The sequence below is a fragment of the Stegostoma tigrinum genome, chromosome 4, assembly GCF_030684315.1.
Source record: "Stegostoma tigrinum isolate sSteTig4 chromosome 4, sSteTig4.hap1, whole genome shotgun sequence".
NCBI classification, from domain to species: domain Eukaryota; kingdom Metazoa; phylum Chordata; class Chondrichthyes; order Orectolobiformes; family Stegostomatidae; genus Stegostoma; species Stegostoma tigrinum.
Genome location: NC_081357.1, coordinates 34,920,096 through 34,943,094, shown reverse-complemented (window position 1 = coordinate 34,943,094; position 22,999 = coordinate 34,920,096). Strand labels below are relative to the sequence as shown.

The 22,999-nt window shown below is 41.3% G+C and overlaps 1 protein-coding gene across 3 annotated transcripts in view; it reads right to left on the bottom strand.

The window, feature by feature from the left end:
* Positions 1-2,264: 2,264 nt before the first annotated feature.
* LOC125452668 (cytochrome b5 reductase 4) overlaps positions 2,265-22,999 on the bottom strand; it is a 105,100-nt gene continuing 84,365 nt past the window's right edge. For all 3 annotated transcript variants that reach the window (XM_048531337.2, XM_048531338.2, XM_059645263.1), the window contains 2 exons: positions 16,751-16,915; positions 2,265-2,893 (listed from right to left, as the gene is read on the bottom strand). In XM_048531337.2, coding sequence (XP_048387294.2) covers positions 2,839-2,893; positions 16,751-16,915 — 220 coding nt within the window. In that variant the 3' untranslated portion in view covers positions 2,265-2,838. The remainder of the gene's footprint in view (positions 2,894-16,750; positions 16,916-22,999) is intronic.

The following is a 22,999-nucleotide window of genomic DNA, read 5'->3' as shown; positions in this document are numbered from 1 at the left end:
TAGAAAGACTTGGATTGTTTTCTCTGGAGCTCCAGAGGCTGAGGCGAGACTTAATAGACGTTTATAAAATTGAGATGCATAGATAAAGTTTATGAACAGAATCTTTTTCCCAGAATTGAAACGTCTACAACTAAGGGGCATGCATTTAAGGTGAGAAGTGTCAGAGTTCAAAGGAGATGGAAGAGGCATTTTTTTTAAATACAGAAAGCAGTAGGAGTCTAGAACACACTGCTGGGTTGCTGGTAGAGGCAGATATGATGGGGTGTTTAACAGATTCTTAATTAAGCACATCAATATGCAAGGAATGCAAGGATATGGACCAAGGATTGGCACAAGGGTTTAATTTAATTTGGCATCATGTTCAGCACAACATCGTGGGCCAAAGGGCTGGTTCTTACGAAATACTGTTGTATGTTTTAAATGGTGATCTCGAGAGCTCACTCCTGTAAAATTCTTTGTGCTGGTAACTTTTATCCCAAGGTGTGCTCATTTGCCAGAAACATTGCTGTGATTTAAAACAAAAATTAAGCTATTTTTCTAATCAACCTATTACACCCTTCTGGGCTTCCTGATCCAGGGGTAGGAACACTACCACTGCATCACAAGAGAGCCCCAGAAACACTTCTGGCACTCAATCAGTGAATTGACCAGGTCTGATCACAATGTTCGATCCTAGCCAATAAATATTACTGGCAAGCAACTCACGAATGTTCATGTCCAGTCGTAAACAGTCACATACTCTACTCTGTATAAGTTAATAGTGGTGCCAGTATGTCTAGTTGACACTTCCCTTATTTGGGCAACAAAGGAATCTGCAGCTTACAGATTACAGGACAGGTCTGAAAATATCCTGGCTGCAGTTTTAATTTAGATCAGAGTTTAAACCAGCTTGACAAAAGTTTCCTGCATTCTTGATGGTAGCTCTTAACCAGTCTCGTAGCAATTTTTCTGCTGGCCACCTGACCTCAAAATGAAGTTGAAGCTTAAGATTAGCCATAACCATGTCAATGGTGCAGCAGATTTGTAAAGAGAGTTGGTGTATTCATGCTCCTTCCTCTTATGTTGTGTTTCCAGCTCTGGGTCATTTTTATTCTGAACTAAAAAGAGGATAAGGATGACATCTACTTGCCCAGAAAGTGGAGAATAGCCTCTTAAGGCCACACAGAACAAGTAGTCTGGGATTTTCCTGTCTACTTCCGGGCATGCTACTGGCTCCGAGACATGGCCCAAGATCGAACAATCTCCCAGCAGCTCAGTGGGATGGAGAGGATGTGTGTGCAAATGCTCCAATCCACCTGGGAACATCACCACCTCTCACATTTCTCACAGCCATCAAACCATAGCTGCGGCCTCTGTGGTGTTGCCCCTCCATAATGAGGATCTAGCAGCCTTAATTAAAGACAATATATTACCCTCTCCTCAGAGAGTTACTTCATCTAAAGGGACTCTCCTATTTGCATGATTCAATCAGCAATTTCCACCTTGGACAGTTTGGCTGTCAATATGTCATTGCTAGAGGGTCTCCACTGGCCCTCCAGCCTTGAGGGCCTGCTTATTATACTCAATTGGACAGTGAGCGCACTCCCTGGCTAAAAATGAGCCATCTCAATAGAAATCTCGTCAGGTATTTCACATCACTGACAGAGGGCCAGGATGTAGATATTTACCTGACTTTGGACTTCCAGTCCCGAACAAAATTTCTCCCGATCAGCTAATTTTTCTGATTTTTCAGCATTTTGGTTTTATTTCCGATTTCCCAAAATCTGCCATACTTTGCTTTTGTTATGGTGCATATTAGGATGTGTCTGAATTAAAAAGAAACAATCCAGTCCAAGGGATCAATTAATATTGCCTACTTTGTATGCCCACAGCTGAGTTGAACAAGTAAAACCTAGCTACCCTATTCCGTATATAAGTTACGGTTTTTTTTTAATATCACTGGCTTTGTCATTTTTCATCCAATTGGTCTAAGAATTTAGTTGCCAACTTTGTGATTTCCTTCAATGAAATTTTATTTTTTGTTCTGAAAAGAAAGAATTTTTTTCCACCCTCAAATCATGATGTTCACTTCGTGGGTACAGTCAAAATTAAAATCTGAATTTTCAGCCTTGGAAATGTCAAACCCTGTTAAGGCATTCTATTACAAGATGTTTTTATACAACTGGCCTAATGTTTCAAACATAGCTATAGGATTCACTGCGACAAGGCTGACATTCCTCCACTGTGACACTTGGAAAAAAAATGTGCAACACTGTTCAGGTTTGCATAAATATTTTATTGTACTTTTAAGTTTTCAAATTATAATGTTTGAAGAAATGACATTTGAGAGATACTTTATCTAGCCTGCAGTACAAGATTTGGATATCAGTGCACAGTCTAGGCTCAGTTGGGAACATTCTGATATAATCTTCTGTGAAATATAACCCCCTTGTCAGTAGTTTTTCTTCCCCAAAATACAGTAGAAATCTGTCTTAGGCCACAGAATACTGCATCATATTGCATCCTACTGGTCTTTAGTTACTAGTGGTACAATTGGTAAAAACCTACCTGTACATTTAACATAATACAAGGCAAAAATGTAATCCTTTCAAGAGTATCAAACATCATTCTCATGGGTATAAATTATATGTGCAAGTCCTTTTTTTAAAAAAAAAGTTAACGCATTTACAATAACTATATCAAATACAGCACGCAAACCAAAACTAAGGCAGGAGATATGCATAGCGCAGTATGCCAATAATATTTTAATAATTTTTACCAGAACCTGCACAGCAGGTTTTTATTTGCATCAAAAATGACTTTTTACCATTGCAAAATTGTTGCTGATATTCCTGGATGTTAACCATTGAAAACATGAATTTCTTCATTGTTAAATCCTAACTGTTTGCAGAAACTGTAGGGGAAATAAAATGTGTAACAATTAATGTTGTGAATATTTTAGTACTTGGAATAATCAAAATATCACAAGTTTGCAATAGCTTTCTAGCATCTCTGTTGAAAGCACTGGGAGAATGGAACACTGCTCTATTCATAAAACATTGGTTTAGCATTGAGCTCTCTATCTCTGGATAACACTTTATGTATTATATCTCTATTATAGTGTTCCCCACAATAATAATAAATAACTAACAGAGTACAAACAGAAGAGACCAGGTTATTGACGTTATTAGAATTGGACCGATGCCATATTTATCATTTTTGAGCTTAAAAGGGATGAGAATTCTAAGCAACTCATCTTCTCTGAAAATCTTCCTGTGTCTAACACCAGACATAGAGGTAAACCACTGATAAAATTGAAAAGGTTTAAGTATGGATTTAATATTCCATTACAAAGGAGGCAAGGTATAAATTATTTAGGACAGAAACAAAGCATTTTAAACAAAATGAGAAACACTCCTGCTGACTGCCAAACACAGGCCTTCTCCACCACTTGTTTCTAACCCTACCCTCAACCTCATTCTTCATTTATCTGGTGCCATTAACTGTGTGGTTATCTTGGCTGTTCCCACTGACACTGTCGACTTCACTTCTGCTTCCACCAAACACGCCCACTCCTCAGACAGTCTTTATCCCTAATCCCAGCTCCAGGCCTGCTGGGTATTCACCATTTACCCCCCACCCAGACGCCCCTCTCACTGAGGATGAATGGTTAGTCCTCAGCAAAGGCCTCACATTCATTCCCCTGTGCCCACACGTCAACAAATTCCATACATGTCTACCGACTCTTTCTCCCACCTCCAACAAACTCCATCCTCCTGGACACTAACCCACAGCCTCCTACCATCTCTCAACCCCTTTATCTCCAACTGTTGTCGCGACATCGATCGCCTCGATCTCTCCACCCCTCTCACTCACTCTGGCCTCTCCCCACTGGAACGTGCATCCCTCTGCTCGAATCCTAACCTCACCATCAAACCCGCATTTAAGGGGTGTGGGGTGTGTGGTAGTGGCATGGCACATTGACCTCAACATCACCGAGGCCAAGCACCAGCTCTTCCACACCACCTCCTACCGCCCCTCTATTATGACCCTGATCGCCAAATAATCATCTCTCAGACTATTCACAACTACTTGACCTCAGGAGACCTCTCACCCACAGCCTCCAACCCCATTATTCCCCAATGCCGCACAGCTCCTTTCAACCTCCTTCCCAAAATCCAAAAACCTGACTGCCCCACTTGACCCATTGTCTCTGTCTGCTCCTGCCCCACTGAACTCATCTCCACTTACCTTGACTCTGTCGTTTTCATCCGGTCCAGGAACTCCCCACCTATGTTCAGGACACTATCCATGCCCTCCACCTCTTTCAAGACTTCCAATTCCCTGGCCCCCAAAACTTCATCTTCACTATGGACATCCAGTCCCTATACATTTGTGACCCCATGTGGATGGCCTAAATGCTATCTGCTTCTTCGTCTCCCACAGGCCCAACCACCAATACCCTCATCCACCAACACCCTCAGCCACCTAACGGAACTTGTCCTACCTTGAACAACTTTTTCTTTAACTCCTCCACTTTCTACAAACTAAGGGGGTGGCTATTGGCACCCATATGGGTCCAGGTTATGCCTGTCTCTTTGTAGGATATGTGGAACAGTCCCTCTGCATCTGTTACACTGGCACCATCTCTCACCTCTTCCTCCACTATATTGATGACAGTATCAGTGCTGCCTCCTGTTCCCAGAAGGAGATTGAACAGTTCATCAACTTTACTAACACCTTCCACCCCAACCTCAAATTCACTTGGACCATCTCCATTACCTTCCTGGACCTGTCTGTCTCTATCTCCAGGAACCACCTCAACACTGACATTATTTTAAAACCACCAATTTCTACTGCTACCCCTCCCTTACCCAACCTCCTGCAAGAATGTGATCCCTTACTCCCAATTCCTCCACCTTGCCATATCTGCTCCCAAGATGGAGCGTTCCACTCCTGGACATCCCAGATGGCTTCCTTTTTCAAGGACTACAATATCTCTCACCTCTAGCGATTTAAAAAATGAGCTCAACCACATCTCTTGAATTTCCCGCACTTCTGCCCTCAAACCCCCCCCCCCTAACAAAAACAATGACAGTCACCTGGTCTTCACATATCACCCCGCCAACCTCAGCATCCAGCCTATCATCCTCTGCTACTTCTGCCACCTACTATCCGACCTCACCACCAAAGAGATATTTCTCTCACCAACCCTATCTGTCTTTTGTGGGGATTGTTTAGTCTGGAACTCTCTCGTCTGCTCCACACTCCCCACTGACCCCACCATTCCCAGCACCTCTCCCTGCAATGGCAGGAGGTGCTACACCTGCTCCTACATCTCCTCGCTCACCTTCAAACTTTCCAAATCTGACAGGGATTCACCTGTACATCCTCCAACCTGGTCACCTGTACCTGTTGCTCCCAACATGCTCTCCTGTACATCGGTGAGACCAAGCGCACATGCTCGGTGACAATTCATGGAGTATCTACAGTCTGTACGCTATTCTCATCAACACCTTCCAGTCGCTGACCATTTCAACTTCCCCTCCCACTCCCTGGGTGACATGTCCATCCTGGGCCTTATCCAGTGTCATGATGACACCACATGCAGACTGGAGGAGCAACACCTCATATTCCACCTCGTGAGCCTGATGCCTAAACATGGAATTCACAAGTTTTAAAATCTCCCCAACCCCGGCCTCATCCCATGTCCAACTCTCCCTCTCATTCCCGCTTCCTTGACCTGACACAACCTGTACATCTTCTTCCCCACCTATCCACCCAATGACCAATCCCTACGAGCCCCTACCTGCATCCATCTATCACCATCCCACCTACCTTTCCCCAGCTCTATCCATCCTTCTATTTCTCAGCTCCGTTCCCCCTTCCCATTTCTCAAGGAGGGTCCTGAGCTGAAACATCGACTTTCTTGTTCCTCTGATGCTGCCTGGCCTGCTGTGTTTTTCCAGATCCACACTGTGTTGACTCTGACCCCAGCACTAGCAGTTTTTGCTATCGCTGAGAAACATTGCTTACGTGACCTTGGAGAGATGTGAACAGTAGCTAATCTGATCAGGATCTGAATGAGGCTGTAGCCTCTGTTTTAAATAAACATATGAACCTTTGAACAAGGAGAAGAAGAATCCATTTAGCCCTGCTGATGCTGCATTGTCATTCAACAAAATCATAGCAAACTGAAGTATAACTACAATTCCATATTTCCATTTATCCTTGATAAGCTGTCACCTCTTGATTATCAAGGATGTAACCATTTCTAATTTGAAAACAAAACAGCTAAGGACTATGCTTCCACCATCTTTTCAGTGAGAGAGAGAACTCCAAAGATTTGTGATGCATTATGAGAAAGCAAATCACTTTATCCTTGTTTTAAATGGGCACCCCCTTATTTTTAAACAGTGACGCCTTTTCAGATTTTTCAATGAGGAAACATCCTCATCTATGCTGCCAAGATAACTTAGGATTTTATATACTTCAATCAGATGAGCTCTTCCAAACTCCAGCAGACATAAACCTAGTCTGTCCAAACTTTCCTCCCAAGAGAAACTGCCCATTTCCATGTATTAGTTTGGTACACCTTCTCTAAACTGCCATTCATAGGACTGACCTCTGATTCTGTAAGTTGCTATTGTGCACAGACCTCAGAAGTCCATGCACAAGGGGAAAAAAAAATTAACAGGAATACTGCTTGGTCACTATTCTTTAATTTACCAAATCTTGCCAAGTTTGATTCCTTGCACCCACTAGTTAGCATAAAATCCTCTCCCCTTCACCAATTATATGAGTCCCAAGAATATGGGCCCCAACAGAGTTTGGACATAGACTGTCCTGATGGTACAGATCACACTTTCCCCAGTATTGGTGCCAGAGATGCGCAAATCAGAACCTAATTCTCTCATATTGATCCTGGAGGTTACCATTGACCAGAAACTGAACTGGAGTCACCTGACTGCAGTCTTCGTCTCAAACTGCACAGAAGTGAAGAGTATACATGACTAAGAATGCAACATTTCAAACAGTCTCGAGACAGAATACCCCGTAGCCGGTAGCTTCAAAGAGGCCAACCTCAAGAACGTGCTTGTAAAATACCATCAATATGTCTCCTGACCCACCAGAGGTCCAAACATCCTTGACCATTGCTATACGACCAAAGACGCCTAGCTCCCTCTCCCCTGTCTGTATTTTGGAAAATCAGATCACAATGCTGTGCTCCTTTTCCTGCTTACAAGCAGAAATTGGAGCATGAGGACCCAGTACAGGAAGTAGTGCAGTATTGGTCTGAGGCAACAGAAAGGCTTCTATGGGACTGCTTAGAGTTGGAGGACTGGGCCATTTTTTCAAAAACTCCATGGCCAACCTAAATGAGTATGCCACTAACATCACAGACTTCATTAGTAAATGTTTAGAAGACAACATGTTGAAGAGGTTAATCTGAACACTCCCTAAATGGAAACCATGGATGAACTGGGAGATACACATCCCACTGAGGTCCAAGTCTGGAGGTGGAAAGATTGGGCAACCCTGACCTATTCAGAAAATCCAGGTACGGCCTTCATAAAGCCATCAGAGACACCAAGAGGCAATACCAAACTGTTGTTTGTGGCAGGGCTTACACAACCATAATGGAATACAAAGCGAAATTGAAGAGAATTGCCGGCAACAGTATATCCCTAGCCAATAAGCTCAGTGCAATCTATGCTTGCTTTGAACAGAAGGTCAGTGAAATGATATTACCTATGCCAACATGGACGTACCTGTACCGACTGCTGCAGATGTTAGGTTGGCCTTCTTGAGAATGAAGCCAAGGAAAACAACTGGCCTAGCTGGAGTCCTAGGCCCCACACTCATCCCTGGGTAACAAGGATACCTATGTTAGGTTCTTGCTTATTGTCTACAATTCTGCCTTCAACATCATAATTCCAAGCGAACTCATCTCTAACTTAAGAACTCGGTCCTCACTCCCCACTCCGTAACTGGATCTTCAACTTCCTGGCCAACGGACTTTAAGAACAGGCAACAACAATTCCTCCACCACGATCTTTAACACTGTGTCCCCTATTATACACCGGCACGGTGGCTCAGCGGTTAGCACTGCTGCCTTGCAGCACCAGGGACCCGGGTTCGATTCCATCCTTGGGCAAGTATCTATGTGGAGTTTGTACTTTCTCCTCATGTCTGTGTGAGTTTCCTCCGGTGCTCCAGTTTCCTCCCACAATCCCGAGATGTGCAGGTTAGGTGGAGCGGCCATGCTGAATTACCTGTAGTGTTCAGGGATGTGTAGATTAGGTGGATTATAGGGGGATGGGTCTGGGCGGGATGCTCCGAGTGTCGGTGTGGACTTGTTGGGGCGAAGGGCCTGTCCCCACACTGTAAGGATTCTATGATTATACACTCATGACTGTGTAGCCAATTCTGTCCCAACTCCATTTGCAAGTTTGCTGATGACATCACCGTTGTAGGTTGGATCTCAAACAACAATGAGACGGAATTACAGGAAACAGATTGAGGGCATAGCAGCATGGTGTAAGCACAACGATCTCTCTATCAACATCCACAAAATGGAGGAGCTGGTCATTGACTTCAGGAAGTGGAGTGGAGGGCACGCCCCTGTCTGCATCAATGGTGCTGAGGTGAAGCTAGTCAACAGCGTCAAGTTCCTGAGAGTGACGATCACTAAAAATCAGTGCTGGGTCACTCACATCAACTCGATGGTCAAGAAAGCACAGCATCTCTAGTTGCTCAGGAAATCTGGCCATGTCTATAGACACTCTTACCAATTTTTATAGATGCACCATAGAAAGCATCCTAACTGGATGCATCACAGCATGGTGTGGCAATTGCTCTTCCCAAGACTGCAAGAAACTACAGAGAGTCATGAATACAGCCCAGTCCATCATGTAAACATGCCTTCCATCCAGTGACCCCATGTATATTTCCCATTGCCTCAGGAAAGTAGACAACATAATTAAAGATCCTTCCCACCCCATACTGTCTTCAAACCTCTTCCATCGGGCAGATGTTTGAACATGTACAAATAAAGAACAACTTTGCCTCCTGCTGTTATCAGACTTTTCAATGGACCTCTCAAACTTTAATCTGATCTCTCTATCTTTGCACCTTTTTTGTGACTCTGATACTGTATTCTACACTCTGTTCTGCTACCCTGATGAACGTTGTTATGTATGATCTGCCCATAAACCATGCAAAACAATATTTTTCACTGCATCTCGGTACATGTGACAGCAATCAATCAACTCCTTTCTCAACTGTACTCTAAGGTGTTAGCTAGACCAGATGGACTGCAGCAATTTAAGAAGTTAGTTTACCACAAATTTCTTAAGGGTGATTTTGGTTTAGCAGCAAGTACTGGCCTTTGCAGTGATTCTCCAATCACATGAAAGAATTTTAAATTTGTAATCATTTCTGAAATATTAAAATAAGTAGCAAATTTGCAAATGCAGTTTCCATAAACAGCAAAATGGCAGTGATCAGTGAATCCTTGTTAACACTATCACAGATGGACCGATTCACTTAATTCATTTCTAATCGGCAGTGTGTTAGTATTAAAACACCTTACTTGTGTAAGAGACCTGTCCTTTTGTTCAGATTTTTTTTTTGCATACTTTTCTAACAAATATTTTTCATATTTGCTATTCCAATGACTAGTTATTCTGGTATACTCAACTGCTGGAATATCATTGCTTTACAGCACCATGCATTGGGAAGGATGTCAAGGTGCTGGAGAAATTGGAGATGAAATTTCCTGGAGTAGTACTAACGCTGATAATTTCAATAATGTGGAAAAGCTAGTAAAGGCCAGAAAAGAGAAGGTTAATGGAAAATTTAATATAGATGTTCCAAATTATGAAAGATTTGGTGGCAGTAAATTTGAGAAGTGTTTACTCAGTAACCAGCAAAAACAGATTCAAGCTAATTAGAAAAAGGTGAGATGAGAACTTGTTTTACTGAGCTAATTTCTATGTCGAATACAAGAGAGGTGGAAGCAGATTCAATAGCAATTTTTTAAAGGGAACTAAAAATATATTTAGACAAAGTTTGTAGAATGATGGGTAAGCATAAATTATTAGATGAATCCTTCAAAGTGCCAGTAAAGGCATATCTTTGATATGATACCTAATATAAAGTCTGGGTAATAGAACAGTGTGATACAGGTTGGAAACTGACCCTTTCGTCCAACTTGTCCATACCAACCAAGTTTCCCAAACTAACCTAGCTCCACTTGCCTGCATTTGGCGCATATGACTCTAAAACTTTGCTATTTATCTACCTCTTCAAATGTATATTCAATGTTGTAACTGTACTTGCATCCACCGCTTCCTTTGGCAGTTGGTTCCACATATGAACCATGCCTCACCCTTTCCAAATCTTTCACCTCTCGACTTAAAAATACATCCCCTGGTTTTGAGCTCTCCAGCTAGGGCAAAGACCTTTGCTGTTCACCTAATCTATGCCTCTCATGATTTTATAAACCGAAGGGAAGGAAGTCCTGGCCTATCAAGCCTCTCCTTATAACTCAAATCCTCTAGTCCTGGCACCATTCTAGTGAAGCTTTTCTGAACCCTCCCCAATTTAATATATCCTTCCAATAGCAGAGCGACCAGAAATGCACACAGTGCTCCAAAAGTGACCTCATCAACGTCCTGTACAATCTCAACATGATGCCCCAATTTCTAAACTCAATGCTCTAACCAATGAAGATAAGCATGCTAAGTGTCTTCTTAGCCACTGTATCTGCATGGGACATAACTTTCAATGAGCTATGTAGCTGACCCTCAGGATCTCTGTTTGACAACATTACTCAAAGCCCTACGATTAACTGAATAAGTCCCACCCTTGTTTGTTTTACCAAAATGCAGTACCTTGCATTTATTCAAATTAAACTCCAACTGCCATTCCTCAGTCCATTGGGCTCATCTGATCAGGTTCTTTTTGTAATTTTAGACAACCTTCTTTCCTGCCGATTTTGCCACCAATTTTGCTGTCATCACCAGCTTAATAACTATGCCTCCTATTTTCTCAATCAAATTGTTTACATAAATGACAAACAAAAGTGGACCAAGTACCGATCCCTATGGAACACTGCTGGTCAGAGGTCTCCAATCTGAAAAATAACCCTACATCACCAGCCTGTGTCTCCTGCCATCAAGCCAATTTGTATCCATTGGCAAGCTTGTTCTGAATCCCGTGTGATCTAACTTTACTAACTAGACTGCCATGTGGAACTCTGCCAAAGGCTTTGGTATAATTCATCAATCTGTCTCTGCCCTGATCAATTTTTTTGGTTACATCTTCAAGAAAACCTAATCAAGTTGGTAAGACACAATTTCCATCGCACAGAGTCATGCCAACTATCCCTAATAACTCATTGCCTTTCCAAATGTATATAAATCCTACCTCTCAGAATCCCTTCCAACAATTTATGCACTACTGATGTCAGACTCATAGGTGCATAGATCCCAGGCTTCTCCTTACAGCCTTTCATAGATAAAAGCATAACATAATGGATGAAGTTAAATATAAAAACAAAGAAGGTAAAGGAAATTATTAGGAGAGCTAAATCAAAATGTGAAAATGGGTTAGAGTGAACGTTTAAAGTGATCTAATGCATTATAAATGTATGCACAGCAAGCAGCAAAAAAGAAAAAGAACAGACAACTGAGAAAGGAAAGAAATCTCATGTATTCATTGTCCAAATTAGGACTTCTTAAAAATGTGGTCATTTGCCATAAGATAGAGAAGTCTGTTGAACAGTTTGTTCTTAATAAGTGTGACATACAAACGTAAGAGAAAACACCAAATTATTTTTCAGTAATGTTAGTTCAGAGATGAATATTGAGCAAGTTAGCATACCCCTTCAAATACTATCACATGATCTTTTAAGTACTATCAAGGGGATAGATGGGACCTCAGACTAATGTCTCATCTGAAAGAGTTCCAACTTTATAGCATTCCCTCAGCACTGCATTAAGGCCCCAATCAAACTTATGTACTCATGACATAAGCCTGCGACCTTCAAACTCAGAAGTGAAGGGATGTAACTAAACCACGGATGGGGAAGTGTAAAAAAAAAATCACAAAAATAATATTATTGCAGAAAAAAAACATGCACTCTATAATATGATGCTATAGATCTATACTTACATGATATCAGTCAAACAAAACCAAGATAACAAAAACAAAATTAGATCAATTTTTCATGAGATAATTAAACTTGTGCTATTATGGTATAGATCTAAGATATTGATCCGCCTTTTTACAATTATCCAAGAACCACAGATTCATCTTTTATTAAATCACTACCTTCAAACCATCATCATCTAAAGGTTGAGAGATGTCTGATTTACAACACTACCAGATAGAAACATAGAAACATATAATCCTACAGCACAGGAACAGGCCCTTCGGCCCTCCAGGCCTGCGCCGATCAAGATCCTCTGTCTAACCTGTCATTTATTTTCTAACGGTCTGTGTCCATTTGCTCCCTGCCCATCCATGTACGTGTCCAAATATATCTTAAAAGACACTAATGTGTCTGAGTCTACCACCTCCGCTGGCAACACGTTCCAGGCACCCACCATCCTCTGTGTAAAGAACCTTCCACGCATATCTGACCATCAACAGTTTTTAAACAGCACACTGCAACTCCAGAAAGGACTACCAATAGCAGAACTTGAACCTTATAATTTAAGAGCTAATCAGAGATAGAAAGAAAATGAGGGTCTGAGGAAAAAGTGCAAATACAAAAGAAAGTGAAAATTTGCAAAGGATATAATGTAAAGGTCAAAGTAATAAAGTCCACATACTTTCTAATAAATATTTCACTAAATCAATCAAGTATTAATGAATGGCAACAATTTCTGGTTAAATTTGTATCTGATATCTTGAATGGTAACAGGCTGATGGCGATGAAAGGAAGTGCTTCAGATATAAGATACCAAAGTGTGGAGCTGGATGAACACAGCAGGCCAAGCAGCATCTCAGGAGCACAAAAGCTGACGTTTTGGGCCTAGGCCCTTCATCGGAGAGGAGGATGGGGAGAGGGTTCTGGAATAAATAGGGAGAGAGGGGGAGGCGGACCGAAGATGGAGAGAAAAGAAGATAGGGGGAGAGGAGAGTATAGGTGAGGAGGTAGGGAGGGGATTGGTCAGTCCAGGGAAGATGGACAGGTCAAGGAGCCGCCGCCATTGACCATGAGGTTGCCGGCCATGTCCTCATGGTCAATGGCGGCGGCTCCTTGACCTGTCCGTCTTCCCTGGACTGACCTATCCCCTCCCTACCTCCTCACCTATACTCTCCTCTCCCCCTATCTTCTTTTCTCTCCATCTTCGGTCTGCCTCCCCCTCTCTCCCTATTTATTCCAGTTCCCTCTCCCCATCCCCCTCTCTGATGAAGGATCTAGGTCCAAAACGTCAGCTTTTGTGCTCCTGAGATGCTGCTGGGCCTGCTGTGTTCATCCAGCTCCACACTTTGTTATCTTGGATTCTCCAGCATCTGCAGTTCCCATTATCACTGCTTCAGATATAATCTTTGTACAGTACAAATGTGTCCGGGCAGGGAGAAAGGTAAATTGTATTATGTTATTTTTATCCTCCTTTGTTGGTACATAGTTTTTAAAACGTATTTCTTCTTTTCTCTTCTGAATTAGGCTGCTATGTATTTTCCCCCAAAACCCTCCATTGGTGAAGTCCAATTTTAAATTTTGAAAGGGAGGCGATGGCCCAGTGGTATTATTGCTGGGCTGTTAATTCAGAGACCCAGGTAATGTTCTGGGGACCTGGGTTTGAATCCAACAGCGGCAGATGGAATTTGAATTCAATACTAAGCATTAAGAATCTAATGATGACTGCAAATCCATTGTCGATTGTCAGGAAAAACCCATCTGGTTCATTAATGTCCTTCACAGAAGGAAACTGCCATCCTTACCTGGTCTGAACTACGTGCGACTCCAGGCCCATAGCAATGGGGTTGATTCTTAACTGTCCTCTGGGCAATTAGGGATGGGCAATAAAATTCTGCCTGGCCAGTGATGCCCTGATCCCATTAATGAATGAAGAAAGACGTCAAACAAGTGTAACAGTGAATAATCTGTACCTGTCGAGATGGCTATACAATCACTGAACTAAGACCAACTGTCAAAATTCTGAAGCATTATATTGAAGACTTTACTGTTAATTTGTAAACTTTGTCATTTCACTAATTATTCATTCAAACAGGTCAAACAATGTGTGCCCATATGCAACTATGTATTTCTGGTTGGGATACGATTTATCTTTGAGAAAATGCAGATATTGTACTATTTCTCAAAGACAGTATATCTTTAAGAGACATGCTCATAATGTCATTGCTGTATTGCAGCAAGTGAATAAGGATATAAAAGTCTCAAATATCATGTTAATTGTGATCCTTTAGGGAAGGAAACCGCCATCCTTATCTGGCGTGGCCTACATGTGACTCCAGACCCACAGCAGACTCTTAACTGCCCTGTGGACAATTAGGGATGAGCAATAACTGCTGCCTAGCCAGTGACACCCTCATCCCGTGAATGAATAAAAAAAACAAAACAAACACATTTCGAAGTTCAGCATATCCATGCATTTAAATTCAAGTGTGATTAATAGAACACAGATGCATGCAAGAAAGAATCAAAAGAGGTCAAGGGTGTAAAATTAAGAACAACAACACAAGGATATGGGTATTAATTCACATGGTTTTCAACTGAGTTTAGAAAGCTGGTGCCCACTGAGGGCTCTTTTGTCTAAGGATGGGTTCAAATGGATGCATTTGCCAGCTGTTTCAGAAATCCTTTTGAAGTTGACCAAGATGCAGCAAGATTATGTTGCTGTATGGATTTGATCCACTTTTCAACAATAATAAGAATCTTTCACTGAAGTGGTTTTGAGGAGATATCAGACTTGAGGGAGGGTGCACTCAGCCTGGAGTCTGGTTTTCTGCTGGAGGGTCTTGGTCTTAAACAGTGGACTAGATTTTTTTTAAAATCAGACTGAAGGAGAGGTTCAAAAAAAAGTAAAATTAAACCTTCTGTTAAATGACCCGAAGTTTTGTTCATGGGATAATCCATGAATGATGAGTCACTTTAACTGATGGGCCAGATTTTATACGTCTGCGAAACACTGTTGTTAAATATAAACAAGAATTACACATCATGCATAATGTGTATTGATAACACCCTGTTATTAACCAAATCAAGGAGAGAGACAAATGTCTACTGTTCTTTTACATTGTTTTGACTGCAATTACCATGTAATGAAAGTGACAGATTTCAGAGTAGATCTTTCTGAGTTATGTCCTGGCAATTGATAGGTGAAAATTTGCAGACATGTCGTCAACTTGGATCATTTAATCAGTGGCAGATTGGCACATTCCAAGGTCCAGGATTATGTGCTGAGGGATGCACTAAGGCATGGGGAGCTGCTGCTGCTGCCAAGGTACAGTGGGGAAAGACCACTGTCTGCCGTCTTTCTGCCGAAATTATATGGGGATCCACTCAGTTATCAGACCCTCCTAATGCTTCAAAAGCATGTAAGTATAGTTTTGCAGAATTAAGAAATGTCTTTGGCTTGTTTGTGCTCCTGAGATGCTGCTTGGCATGCTGTGTTCATCCAGCTCCACACTTTGTTATCTTTGGTTTGTTAGTTGGATAAAGTCAAACTCCAATGTTTGTTTTCTTCACAACAGAACTGAACTGCTTTAGTAACTAAGTATATACATACATTTTTTATGAATAAAGTATTTTTCGAAATAAGAAAATAATCAGTGGCCAGGTTCTGGGCAAAATTTTAAAGTTTAAATAAGAAAATACATCTATTAGAAAAAAATTATGATCCCTTTCCGGTCTTGGCGTACCTGATAACAAAACTGAAAATCTTTGACAGTAACTCCTAAAAATTAGGCTGTGTTAAATCAAGGAGATGTTGAGTGACTTTGAGCCAATGCAATTTGTAAAAACAGGAATGACAATTCTGCAGGACGCATTGCTGGATAGGATATAGACAACAATGATTTGGATGAGTTGAAATTTGGATGATAGCCTTGCTGAATAGAATTGGAATAATAAAAAAAAACAAAGTTGTGGATTCTGAAGATATGAAACAAACTAAAACAGAATCCCTGGAGAAACTCGGCAGGTCTGGTAGCCTCTGTGAAGCGAAAACAGAGTTAACGTTTTGAATCCAGTGACCTTCCGTCAGCGGAGCCTTGAAGAAAGGTCACTGGACTCAAAACTTTTGCACATGCTGCCAGACCTGTTGAGTTTCTTCAGTGATTTCTGTTTTTTGATTGGAAACTCAATAGGTCTGATAGCATGTGCGAACGTTTTGAGTCCAGTGACCTTTCTTCAAGGCTCTGCTGACAAAGGGTCACTGGATTCAAAACGTTAACTTTGCTTTCGCTTCACAGAGGCGGCCAAACCTGCTGAGTTTCTCCAGTGATTTCTGCTTTTTGATAGGATTAGTCAAGTCTGGAGACGACAAAGGCATAGATAAGGATTTTTGTAGCAGATGGGCCAAGGGAGGGGTAGAGGAAAGCGATATTACAAAATGGGAGCATGGGTTGAAAGAAATGTATAGGATGCAGAGATCAGGATGAGGCAGTCTGCAAAGAAACGATATGCAAGATAACAGAAGCACAGAGCTGGAAGTTAAATTAGATTATGGAAATCTGCTTTGAAGGAGCAGAATATCATCCTAGATAAACTGATTATCACAGTACATACCTAACAGCTTGCTCAGTGAAGGAAGTTGGACCACAAATACACACAAGTGTTTTCAACTCTTCAGCATGCTCCGTCAAATATTCTGAACAAAGGGACATCTCAATCTTTCCACGTTTCCCCATCCATTCGGAGTGAGGCTCTGAGAGGATATATTCAACCTTAAACCTAAGAAGACATATAAAAACATGTTAGACAATGTCATTCAGGGACCTTCCACTGCAGTGCAGAGTTAAATTACTTTTTCGTTATTTTGTATCATACAATTCCAAATTGTAGCTCATTTTACAGCTGTTGCTATAGTTTCTTGGCTGAGCAGGTGCTCCAGAATTATTGCCTTAAGATTATAGTCGGGTATTATTCACTGCACAATATAATGAGCCTATGGAGAATTTCATGGTTGACTACATTTACAAAAACAATAGCCTGTTCACCCTGCAAGCTTACCAGCATCCCCTGGACCCAGAAACAAATCCCAACCCAAAAAATGCACTTTTGTGACACCTTAGTCATCGTACTTTTGTCTTTTTGGCAGTAGCCAGAGCCTTCTGCAAAGTACTGTTAAGTTTGAGTTTACAGGCTTCTGACCAACTGGCAGCTCTCATCGCTCACGTTTCTCCCATAGTCTTCAATATCTTCACCTGTTGATGCAATTTCTCCTCAAATGATTAGAACATGAAATGAGTTAAAGATTCTTTAACAGAATTCCTACATGCACCTGAAAGAAATCCTTTGTTTCTGATTTTCTAATCAGCAGCAAAAATGTTTTCACTGATGAACCTAACTTATTTTAAAAACTGGGATATTTCTGTTAGACTGCTTAACTACCCAGTCCAACATCTTACACTAGAGGTTTCAGATACAAACGTATCTCTGTTTTGCTCTGCCTAAACACAGTATTTCATCCCATTCAAAAGTAAAACTGAGACGTTCTTAACAGTGAGATGGGCAATGTAGATCCAGATAGGACAGTACAAGAAGTGAAAGGGAACAGACACCAGATAATTGAGTGTATGAGAGAGAGATAGTGGGCACCAGATAAAGCAATGTGAGAGAGAGAGATAGAGAGAGAGAGAGAGCAAACATCAGATAAACAGTGCAAAGAGAGAGAGCGCATACTGGATAAAACATCATGCGTGAGAGAGAGCGAGTGAGAGAGCAAGCGAGAGAGAGAGAGCGAGAGAGAGAGAGAGAGAATGGACATCAGAAAAAACACTACACAGAGAGAGTGTATCAGATAAAACATTGTGAGAGAAAATTAATCCCAGGTCAAACATTAGAGGGAGAGAACAACCGATTAGAAAAAAAAAGATAGAGAAACTGCAGACACCAGATCAAGCAGTGCAAGCAGAGAAGTTGGGGGCTGTGTTTGGAACCTTCTGACTTTGGAAAAGGTAACTTTCTAAACTAGCACGGAAAAAGTAAGAATTTATAGGCACATGAGAGGAAGATGATTTGTGAGTAAAGGTGAAAGTGTTCTACTTTCCAGTAATCTCTTTGTAGTTAACGGTAAAGAATAAGGGTAAAGTAAGTAAAACAAAAACGATAAAATGTAAAGATGTGTAACTTCCAAGTTGAAGGTTAAAGTATGGCTGGGCAGCTCAGCCAAGCAGAATGCTCATCTGAGGCATGTAGGAAATTGTGGGTGCTCCTAATGACCAAGATGAGCCTATGTACAGGATGCGCCACTCACTACCCAAGTTTCAAATTTAGGTTTCAGAGTTCAATCAGTGGCTACAGTGAAAGTGCTGCATCCACACTTTGACAGCACATTCACAGAGCTGGTCACAATGCAAGTGAGGAGCAATCAAGTGTATAGCGAATGGGTGACCACTAGGCAGTCCAAGGGAACAAGCAGGTAGTTCAAGTCACCAGATGTGCTGCTCATTAACCACTTTTATGACCTTGATATTGATGAGCGATGGATCCTTGGGGGAGTATAGCAAGAACCAAGCCATTGGCAGAACAGGTGACCAAAATGTACAGGAGAAGAGGAAGAGTGGAAAGGCAGTAGTGACAGGGGATTCTTTCATTTGGGGAACAGATTAGAATTTCTGCATCTACCAGTGTGACTTCAGGATGTTGCGTTGCTTCCTTGAATTTCCCACCTCTCCAGTCGGGGCAAGGATGCCAAAGACAACTGCAGGACATCTTTCTGGGGGAAGGATGAACAGCCAGAGGTTACGGTCCACTTCGTCATCAATGACAACCGTGGCAGACGCAATTTGGTCCGTAGGGAATTTAGGGAGCCAAGTAGAAAATTAGCAAGCTATCTAAAGTGGTCATCTACAGATTACTTCCAGTGCCACATGTCAGTGAGTAGAGAAACAGAATAAAATACATGAATATGTGGCTGGTAATACAGTGCAAGAGGGAGTTCTTTAGACTCCTGGGTCACGAAGAGTGGCTCTGGGGAAATGGCACTTGTATAAGCTGAATGGGTTACATCCAAACAGAATCTGGACCAGGTCCTTGCAGGACATTTTGTTAGTGCTGTGGGGAAGGGTTTAACCTAACTCAACAAGGGTGTAGTAACCAAGAGAAATATTAGAAAGCAATATCAGGGTGCATGAAATGCTAAAGAAAATATAACACTAAAATAGAGAATACCAAGTTATGAGGAGTTGGAGTAAGGGAGAAAGTAATGAATCAGGGTTACATTGAATGGAGTATGTGGATGCATGGAGTATTATTGATAAGATTAGGAACTTTGTAGGATTATGATGTTGTGGTGATAAAGGAAGCCTGGCTTGAAGTAGAATAGGTCTAGGAGTGAAATGAGCTACATGTTCAGCAAATACAGGAAAGAGAAAAATAGGAGGGATCGCACTTTTGGTTAAGAAGAGTTCTGCAGTCCTCAAGAAAGAGATGTTTCAGATGGTTAAAGAATGGAGATAGTTTTGCCAGAGCTAAGGAATAAGAAGGACAGAATTACATTCCTCAGTGTAACGTACACACCAACAACTGGAAAGCATGTACAGGAACAAATCTGTAAGGAAATAACACAGCTGTATAAGCATCAGAGAGTAGATAATATTGGGAGACTTTAATAACCCATCTATAGACGGGACAGTGTCAGTGTCAGTGTAAGAGGTAATGAGAGGACAAGCTTTTGTAGATTGTATTCAGGGGAATTTCCGACAGCAGAATGTGTCCAGCCCGACATGAAAGGAGGCACTGCTAGACCTGGTTCTTGAAAGCAAGGTAGGCAAGTAGATCAAATAATGGTGGGGAAATGCTTAGAGGATTTAAGTTTTACGATGATGGTGGAAAATGACTTTGTTCTACTCTGGAATGATCAATCAACCAGCAGACAGCAGACTTTAATGGAACAAGAACTGCACAAGGATGGACAGACTTGAACCAAAGGTTGGTAGAAAAAGAAGTATCTGAACATGGGCTACCTTTGAAGAGGAGATGTTTCAGGCACAGTAAACATATATTCCCTCAAATGGGAAAGGCAGGCCAAACAAATCTGGGCTCTCTGGAGGTCAGTGGTGGGCAACAGCATTTCCTCTAATTTTCTCGCTGGCTGCGCAGGCCTCTAAGCTTTAGATGTAGCATCTTAGAGCAACTGCATGTTGGTACAGCAATGCAACTTTAGTGGGAACTTTGCAGAAGCTTAAAAGGATAGAATTAGTAGTTACATAGAGAGAAGTGTGAGGTGATACATTTTGGTAGGAAGAACATTGAAAATCATGTAAAACAGGGAGCATAATTCTTACGAGGGGTGCAGAAAGAAAGGGCCCTGGCTGTATATGTGCATAGATCAGTGAGTGAGTGAATAATATTGTTTAAGTGGTTAAGATAGAAACTGATTCGTAATTAAAACAAATAGAATAATAAAAATTAGAAACTGACTTTGACAGGTGGAGTGCACTAGTAATAAAGCTTCACTACTCCACAAGTCCTCCAAAGCTCTTAAGAAATAAACTCATCTCTTATGTCTTAATTGTTGAACACCAGTTTGTAACAAAAACCTTGGATTCACGCTGAAGTTTGCCTTGCAACAGCCTCTGAATTAAAATTGCTTTTTCACTTCACATTTACGTATGGCAGTTGTGCGCAGGCTTGCAACAAAAGAGCAGTGTTCACTCTCTTTCTCTGTCAGCAAGAGGAAAAAAAGCCTTACAACAAAAATCAGTCAAAAAAATGTTCTCTCTCATTGAAGTAGTTTGAAAGAACATGATAAAATTTCAATTGTCAATTGTAACTGTTTCTCAACTGCTTTTGAAATTGGGTTTGAAGATCATCCATCCATCAGTCACTATCAGCAGTCGAATACATTGACTAGAAATAAAAGATCAATTCATATTTATCCACTAAATCTGAAATCTCAATCTACATGCACATTTTTGTTTCAGCCTATTTTTCAAACCCTTGATACATTTGTGCTGAGATGTGCTGTGTTGGCTTGTCTGACTCTGAATGTGTGGGGGAATACATGGAAATAATTTAAAATTACAGAGTAATGTTAGTTAATAAACCACTTTTGCTGTTTGTTTAAATAATTTCTATTTTTAATTTAAAAAAAATTGATAAAACCTGGTGAACAATTTCTTTTTTCAAGATAACAGTGCTAAAGAGAAAGAAGTAGATGACTTTAGTGGTAAATAAAACATCTGCACATTTTCAATGACTTGTAGAATAGTGAGGATTAATTACCAGTGTACTCCTACCATCACAAACAGTTTGTTGTTTTCAAACTTGGATGAAGCTCTGGAGAAATGGTTCAACCCACTAATTGTGACCTTTGGTTCAAAAAGATGAAGAGCTACAATGTACTCAGAAATGTCTTAGATGCTGATACAAGTGTCCTCAATGAAGCACTAGACTTTGATGGAAATTGTGCAGTGTCGAAATACCAGGAGTTGGGGATTGCCATGAATTAATCATAGAAACCCTACAGTGTGGAAGCAAGCATTTTGGGCCATCGGGCCCACACCGACACTCTGAAGAACATCCCACACAGATCCAACTCCTTACTCTATCGCTGTAACCCTGCATTTCTCACAGCTAATCCGCCATAGTCTACGCATTCTGGGACACTGCAGGGCAATGATCCATTGTTCAATCCACCCAGCCTGAATAACTTTGGACTGTGGGAGGAAATCGGACCAACCAGAAGAAACCCACACAGACATGGGGAGACTGTGCAAACTCCACACAGACAGTCTCCTGCAGGTGGAATCGAACCCGAGTCCCTGGTGCTGTGAGACAGCACTGCTAACCACTGAGTCACCGTGCTGCCTGTGTATGCAACCTACTGCACAGCTCAATTTATGGTGCTGATGTCAAAATGGTTATCCGGGCAATGGCTTGAAACCTGGGCCCTCAGATTGAAAGGCTGAAGCTCTATCGACTGAGCCACCCTGGCTCTTATGGTGAGTTTCTACCTTAATCACAAACAGCATCATTCCTTCACTTAATGATAACATTTTATTCTGGTTTTCACAAGTGTTTATTCCACCTTTGAGTTCTGTTTTTGTGAAGTTACCACAAATCTATTGGTGGAAAGATAGATCTTGTTTGGAATATGCGTAACACGTGCATTTTGCAAGTGCATGTGCTACTTGCAGGTTATTGCAGGTAATTTTCAGATGTCAGTGGGCAAATTATTTTCACTATTCACTTTAAAAGGGTGCAGGTGTGTTAATTAACTTTTCAATATCTGGGCGATGAAAACAGCGGCAAAAGAAGTTTTGAAGTGGCCTTTATGCTGTACCTTCTAGGGGCATTTGAACGGAAAATCTGGCAATTTGCGGTAACTGTCACGTTATAATCAAGTAACTCCTGAAAAAAGTCTGGGCCTTGCCTCAGTAGGGTAGAAAATAAGCAAAATAAAACTCTGCCACAATCTAGTAGTATACCCACCATAATGGTAACAAACATTGTGACCAGCAAAGAGAATTTCTTTTACTTAAACCTGGTAATCACATGGTGTACTCACTGAGCAACATGGAGGGAATGTTGACTATGATCACTATAATGGAAATTCTCAGTCATTCTGTTTAAAATAAGTTTACAAAACAATTCACCTGAAATAGAATTTAATTTCCAAATAACACAACAATTTCTGATGGACAACTTTAGAAAAATAATGAGATGGTTAATTTGGTCTCACTGATGCACAGTGGTATGGGCTTCTTCTGGTTGGTCCTGTTTCCTCCCACAGTCCAAAGGTATTACCCTGGGGTCAAAACATTTGCAACTCATTAGCAAACGTCAACCTCGGGGAAGCTTAAACTCAAT